Raw genomic sequence first — 7,559 nt, forward strand, 5'->3', positions numbered from 1 at the left:
AGGTTTTTCACCTTCCTCTGCAATATGGGACATGGGTCTCTTGCTGGAGGATTCTCTGCACCCTGATATCTTTAAACCACAATTTGAGGACTTCAATAACTCAGACATAGGTTAGAGGTTTGTTATAGGAATGGGTGGGTGAGATTCTGTGGCCTGCATTGTGCAGATGCATTGTGCAGGAGGTCAGACTAGATGTTCATAATGTTCCCTTCTGATCTTAAGTCTATGAGTTTATGTGTCTATGAGAGGCAGTTTGCCTGGGAGTTCACCTGGGGAAAGTGCACTGATGCTTTCATCTTGCAGGCATCTCTGAATAGTTACTGCAACAGCTGAGGAAGCTCCTAGAAGGAAAGTAATATGGATGGTGAGCGTTCAGCTGTTGTTATCTGCACGGATGTGCTATGTTTGCCTTTCTTCCACAGGACAGAAGTGACTTTGTCTGTACCAAGTGCAAGCTGGTCTCCATATTGGAAAAGATGTTTCAAGGACTGGAGAAACAAGTATCGACCCTGTGTTGCATACAAGGAAATGAAGTTGTCCTGGACAAATGTCAGGATATGCTTCTATGGGCGCAACATTCTGAAGAATCAGAGCAGGCTGCGCAGACGGGACAGAAGGAGGGTGAAATTTAGCAATATGTGACCTCCAGAAGAAGAGCGTCCGCGTACCAGCAATGGAGATATAGGTGAGCAACCATTTTCATGTTCATTCCATTGGTACTAATGTGGAGAGTGGAATAGATGATACATCTGAGGAAAAGGAGCAGAAGGAGACTCCACCTCATTGGAAGGCATGAAATGCACTGTCCTAGGGATGGGGGTTCCTTAACTACTACTTCCAAGAGAAGGAGATGAGTGATGCTATTGGGAGACTCCCTCCTCAGGGGGACTGAGTAATCTATTTGCCGCCCTGACTGGGAAAATGGAAAGGTCTGCTGCTTGCCAGGAGCTGGGATTCACGATGTGAGGGAGAGACTGCCAAGACTCATCAAGCCCTCAGATCATTACCCCTTCCTGCGTCTCCACATGGGCTCCAACAGTGTTCTCATCCATCCTCCCTGTGGAAGGAAAAGGCCCGGGTAGAGACTGTTGAATCATGGAAGTCAACAAATGGCTATGCAGGTGGTGTCAGGGAGAAGGCTTTGGATTCTTTGACTATGGGATGGTGTTCCAAGATGGAGGAGTGCTAGGCAGAGATGGGCTCCACTTAACGAAGAGATGAAAGAGCATTTTCGCAAGCAGACTGGCTAACCTAGTGAGGAGGGCTTTAAACTAGGTTCAAAAGGGGAAGGGGAGCAAAACTCTGCGGTAAGTGAGGAAATGGGATACTGGAAGGAAGCACGAGCAGGAGAGCACAAGAGGGGAGGACTCCTGTCTCATATTGAGAAAGTGGGACCATCAGCGAGTTATCTTGAGTGCATATACACAAATGTAAGAAGCATGGGAAACAAGCAGGGAGAAATGAGAGTCCTGGCACAGTCCAGGAATTATGATGTGATTGGAATAACAGAGACTTGGTGGTATAATTCACATGACTGGAGTACTGTCATGGATGGATATAAACTGTTCAGGAAGGACAGACAAGCAGAAAAGTTGGAGGAGTTGCATTATATATAAGAGAGCGGTAAGATGAAACTAGAGAAAAACTTGTTAAGAGTCTTTGAGTTAAGTTTAGAGGCTAGAGCAACAAGGGTGATGTCGTGGTGGGCATGTGCTGTAGGCCACCAGATCAAAAGGATGAGGTAGACAAGGCTTTCATTGGACAACTAACTGAAGGTTCCAGATCACAGGCCCTGATTCTCATGAGAGACTTCAATCACCCTGAGATCTTCTGGGAGAGCAATACAGCAGTGCACAGACAATCCAGGAAGTTTTTGGAGAGTGATGGGGATAACTTCTTGGTACAAATGCTGGAGGAACAAACTGGGCAGGGGTTGGCAACCTTTCAGAAGTGATGTGCCGAGTATTCATTTATTCACGGGCCAGTAATACATTTTAAAGTTTTTAAAAGGTCTCTTTCTAGAAGTCTATAATATATAACAAACTATTGTTGTATGTAAAGTAAAAAAAGGTTTCTAAATTGTTTAAGAAGCTTAATTTAAAATTAAATTTAAATGCAGAGCCTCCCATATCGGTGGCTAGGACCTGGGAAGTGTGAATGCCACTGAAAATCAGCTCACATGCCACCTTCGGCACACCTGCCATAGATTGCCTACCTCTGAACTAGGGGCTGTGCTCCTCTTGATCTGCTGCTTACAAACAGGGAATAATTGGTAGGGGATGTAGAAGGAGGTGGCAAGATAGGCAGCAGTGACCATGAGATGATTGAGTTCAGGATCCACACTAAAGGAAGAAAGGAGCATAGCAAAATATGGACCCTGGACTTCAGAAAAGCAGACTTTGACGCCAGTAAGGAACTGAGCGCAGGATCCCTTGGGAGGCTAATATGAGGGGAAAAGGAGCCCAGGAAAGCTGACTGCATTTTAAAGAACCCTCATTGAGGGTGCAGGAACAAACCATCCCAATGTGCAGAAGGGAATAGAAAATATGGCAGGCGACTACCTTGACTTAACAGTGAAGCTTTGAGAGTTTAGATTAAAAAAGGAAGCTTACACGAAGTGGAATTTGAACAGATGACTTTGGAGGACTTTGGAAGTGTATAAAAATATTACTAGAGTTTGCAGGGATGTAATCAGGAAGCCCATGGTACAATTGGAGGTACAACTAGCAAGGGATGTGAAGAGTAACAAGAAGGGTTTCTACAGGTATGTTACCAACAAGAAGAAGGTCAGGGAACATGTGGGACCCTTACTGAATGGGGGAGACAGCATAGTGACAGAGAATGTGGAAAACACTGAAGTTCTCATTGCTTTTTTTGCCTCAGTCTTTACAGACCAGGTCAGCTCCCAGACTGCTGCACTGGGCAACACAGAATGGGGAGGAGGTGAGCATCCCTCAGTGGTGAAAGAACATATTAAAGACTCTTTAGAAAAGCTGGACATGCACAAGTACATGTGTCAAGATCTAATGCATTCAAGGGTGCTGAGGGAGTTGGCTGATGTGATTGCAGAACCATTGGCCATTAGCTTTGAAAATTCATGGCGACTGGGGGAGATCCCAGATGACTGGAAAAAAGCTAATGTAGTGCCCATTTTTTAAAAAAGGACGAAAGAGAGAACCTGGGGAACTACAGACTGGTCAGCCTCACTTAAGTCCCTGGCAAAATCATGGAGCAGGTCCTAAAGGAATCCATTTTGAAGCACTTGGAGGAGAGGAAGGTGATCAGCAACAGTCACCATGGATTCTCTAAGGGCAAGTCATGCTTGACCAACCTGATTGACTTCTATGATCAGATAACTGGCAATAAATAATAATAACAATAATAATGCAGCCAACTTATGTGATCTAGACACAATTGGATCCTCATGACGATAAGAGACCATTGGCCAGATCCCAATCTTTCCTTTGAAACAAATGATTGAATCTCATTTGTTATGGTTGTACGGTTAGAATAACCTCTGCTTTCTGCTCTGGTCTTTTAGTGCACGTCCCATGTCTCCGTCTTCCATCTGTCCCTCTCTAAGAGTTGAATGACGTGATTTTCCCTCTCAAATTGTCTATAGCAATTTGTGTGCCCACCGTTATTTCTCCCACTGTGCTTGGTACCTGCAGTTCTTCCCACAGGAGCTGTGACCAGTAGTAAGTTGAATGACTAGCCCAGCCTTCACCATACAAAGTACAATTTATTTACCACTGTAGGAACAAAGTGTAACTGCAGTTGTTTTGTAGGATAAACATTTATGATTATTACCCAGACTCAGTTTGTCTTTAGGAAACATTGCAATAGTTTTCTCTTCCAAAGTGCCTTTTCACCATAGCAAGGAGAATACAGTATTTAATTAATTATTTATTTTTAAAAAAGATTATATACATATTTTTATAAGGATTAGGTGTCCTATCACATTATAAATAAGACAAAAAAATCCCATCAGCACTAAAACAAACATTTAAACAGGAACTCAGGTATCCATAAACCTACAGAAACTTTTTTAAATTTTTCATCATTGGGGAAAGGAAAATTTAAGTGACCCAGAAAATCCTTTAAAAGACATTATGACATTGACACAATGAATAGATGACAAAATAAATGGATATCCAGATTTAATCAAACATATTCCACCCTGCAAATTCCTATTCCCCAAAAGTGACCTGGAACAAAGAAGCAAGCCAAGCAATGAATAAATAGAATGAAACAACATGAAAAAGAAGCAACCAAGTAAACAAACAAGCCAAACCTCTCATACCCCGATCACAAATTTTATCCTGCCAAAAAGGAGAAGCTCAAGAAAATTCACGAAGTCTACTAGTGACTTAGCTATGGCTATTGATATTCTGTGCAACATGCTCAGATAGCAAGGTGATGTTAGCAGTATAAGACAGATAGAAGGGTGTGTGTGTGTGTACATTTATGGATAGATATTTAGATTTTGATCTTTTTTACAGTGATGTAATTCTAAATTAACTCATTTTACTTCAGTGGAGTTAGTCTGGATTTTATGATTTCATAAACAGATTGCACCCTATTTTCTCAAGGGGACAATTTTGTCATCAGTTGATTATATCCATAAAGAAGCTCAGAATGAAATCTCAATCAAGTACTAATGACAGACATTTTAATTCTTGGTAATTAACCTCCACACAATCAGTTTCTTTAATGCAGCTTTGATCTCCTTGTTCCTCATGCTGTAGATGATTGGATTCATTATTGGAGGCACCAGGGAATATAGAACACCCATCATGAGATCCATATTTGATGCTGAGTTGGAGGTGGGTTTCATGTACTCAAAGAAGCCAGTGCAAAAAAACAAAGAGACCACAGTGAGGTGAGGGAGGCAGGTGGAGAAGGCTTTACCTCGGCCCTGCTCAGAGGGGATTCTCAGCACTGCTTTGAAGATCTGAACATAAGACACAATTATAAAAACAAAGCAGTTTGAACCTAAAAACATACCAAAGGCAATAGCCCCAATTTCACTGAGATATGAGTCAGAGCAGGTGAGCTTGAGTAGCTGAGGGATTTCACAGAAGAACTGACTGATGACACTGGACTGGCAGAAGGGCAACCTGAAGGTGTTCCCAGTGTGCAGGGCAGAGTAGACAATACCAGTAATCCAGGCACTGGCTGCCATTTGGACACAAGCTCTCCTGTTCATCACTCTCTCATAGTGCAGTGGTTGGCAGATGGCAACATATCGGTCGTATGCCATGATGGTGAGTAAGGCAAGATCAGTTGTAACAAAGAGGAGAAAGAGAAAGACTTGGGTGACACATCCAGGATAAGAAATCACCCTGGTGTTTATCAGAGAATTGACCATGGATTTGGGGATGGTAACGGAGATGGAGCCAAAGTCTAGGATGGACAGATTCAGCAGGAAGAAATACATGGGGGTGTGAAGATGGTGGTCGAGGACTACAGCTGTGATGATGAGAAGATTCCCCATCAGGCCTACCAGGTAAATCACCAGGAACATCACAAAATGTAAAATCTGCAGCTCCCGAACATCAGAGAATCCCAGGAGAAGGAACTCGGTCAGAGTGGTTTGGTTGGACATTTTCTTTCTCATTTCATTGTGTGATGGCTGTGGAGGGAAGGACATAGAAAGTGGTGGGGATTAGAGTGAGAGAGGGAGTAGCCCTGATTCCCCGCAGCATTATCTCATGATGTGAATGTCAACAATGCCCAGCACTCATCACTGCTATTTAACTAGGACTGGTGAGTTATCACACGTGCAAATTGACATGGCTCTCTTAAAGTCAATGGAGCTGCATCATAGAATCATAGAATATCATAGTATATCAGGGTTGGAAGGGACCTCAGGAGGTCATCTAGTCCGACCCCCTGCTCAAAGCAGGACCAATTCCCAACTAAATCATCCCAGCCAGGGCTTTGTCAAGCCTGACCTTAAAAACCTCTAAGGAAGGAGATTCCACCACCTTCCTAGGTAACCCATTCCAGTGTTTCACCACTCTCTGAGTGAAAAAGTTTTTCCTAATATCCAACTTAAACCTTTCCCACTGCAGTTTGCACCATCTAAAGATCTGCCCCAGTATGTGGCTTGATAAAATGCTGTGTGAAGGATGGATCAAAGTACAACCCAATGCAACATTCTATGCATCCTCTCTTGCTACAAACAGCCCTCCAACACAGCCTGATATCCACTCTCTGGGGAAATATGACATAGACTTGCTCAGCATTGTGTATGAGAGCTTATCTTTAGTGATTCCACTGCAGCACCACATAGATGACCTGTTGCCTCCGTACATATTGATTTGTGACATAAGATCCCACTTCAATCTAAGTGTAACAATGAAGTAGTGACATTGCTCAGCTACCTCTTTGCTACAACGTTTACCTCTGTCATTTTATGTCTGTGTGGGTCACTGGCCATTAGAAGACTTGGAGTCTATTCTTGTCTCTGCCACTGACCTACTCTGTGATCTTGAGCCAGTTACTTCTCCCGTGTGCCTCTGTTTCCCCTCTGACTCTTTCTCTGTTTGTTCTGCTTGGACTGTGAGCTCTGTGTGGGATGGGCTGTGTCTTGTTACATGTATGTTCCCATTTGCAGCATATGTGTTTAGCCGGCAGCGGTGTGGGACAAAGGATACGGCTGTAGAGCAGGAGATCTAAATTCTAATCCCATTCATCTCCTCTATGTCCTTGGCTGGGATAAGAGAGACAAGCTTTGGTGGGAGGGCTTCAGTTCTCTGTTCTCCATCTAAGGCATTAGTATGCTTAATAAACATGCTGTGGGCTACCAGCATTGCTGCTTACTCAGTATTGCCATTCAATAAGTGTACCTTTGAAACTGAAATATACACAGTTACAATAGAGTGTTTGGGTTCAAATTTTACTATTACTGGATAATGTTAATATTCCCAGTCTGATTGAAATCAAAGTTTCCAATCTGGAATATTCAGATATTTTCCATTTAAATTATTTCAAAGGAAAACTGGGGGTGTGCAGATGGTGGTCGAGGGCTATGGCTGTGATGATCAGAAGATTGCCCATCAGGACTTCCAGGTAAATCACTAGAAACACCAAGAAGTATAAAATCTGCAGCTCCCAAACATCAGATCATCCCAGGCGAAGGAACTCAGTCACGGTGGTTTGTTTGGACATTTTCTTCCTCAGTTCATTATGTGATGAATGTGGAGGGAAGAACTAAGACAACAGTCAGGGTTACATCTACACCCTAAGTATGGCCCTGATTTCCCTCAGGAATATCTGACAGTAGGAGTGTGAAAGGTGCACAGCATTTGTCACTACCATTGACTAGGAATGGCAAAATAACACACGAGTGTAAATTGGCATGGTTCCCTTAATGTCAATGGAGTTGCATCAGTTTACACCATTTGAAGATCTGGCTCAGGATGTGGCTTGATAAAATGTTGTGTGATGGATGGAGCAAAGCACGTCCCATCCCAATGATCTAGCCAAGCTATTTCCCCTGTTGGGGAAATATGCAAACTTGGATGTGGAGATAATGTATTAAAAAGCAAATG

At 43.0% G+C, this 7,559-nt stretch overlaps 1 protein-coding gene across 1 annotated transcript; it reads right to left on the reverse strand.

Annotated features, from left to right (window-relative positions):
* Window positions 1-4,672: 4,672 nt before the first annotated feature.
* Window positions 4,673-5,608, reverse strand: LOC115638223 (olfactory receptor 14C36-like). The gene has a single exon (XM_030539802.1). The coding sequence runs from the start codon at window positions 5,606-5,608 to the stop codon at window positions 4,673-4,675; it is 936 nt and encodes a 311-aa protein (XP_030395662.1).
* Between the last annotated feature and the right edge of the window lie 1,951 nt (window positions 5,609-7,559).

The sequence above is a fragment of the Gopherus evgoodei genome, chromosome 21 (genome assembly GCF_007399415.2).
Source record: "Gopherus evgoodei ecotype Sinaloan lineage chromosome 21, rGopEvg1_v1.p, whole genome shotgun sequence".
Taxonomy (NCBI): Eukaryota; Metazoa; Chordata; order Testudines; family Testudinidae; genus Gopherus; species Gopherus evgoodei.

Bases quoted from the DNA above. Each gene is read 5' to 3' on its own strand.
- LOC115638223 (XM_030539802.1), bottom strand. From the start codon at position 5,608: ATGTCCAACCAAACCACTCTGACCGAGTTCCTTCTCCTGGGATTCTCT.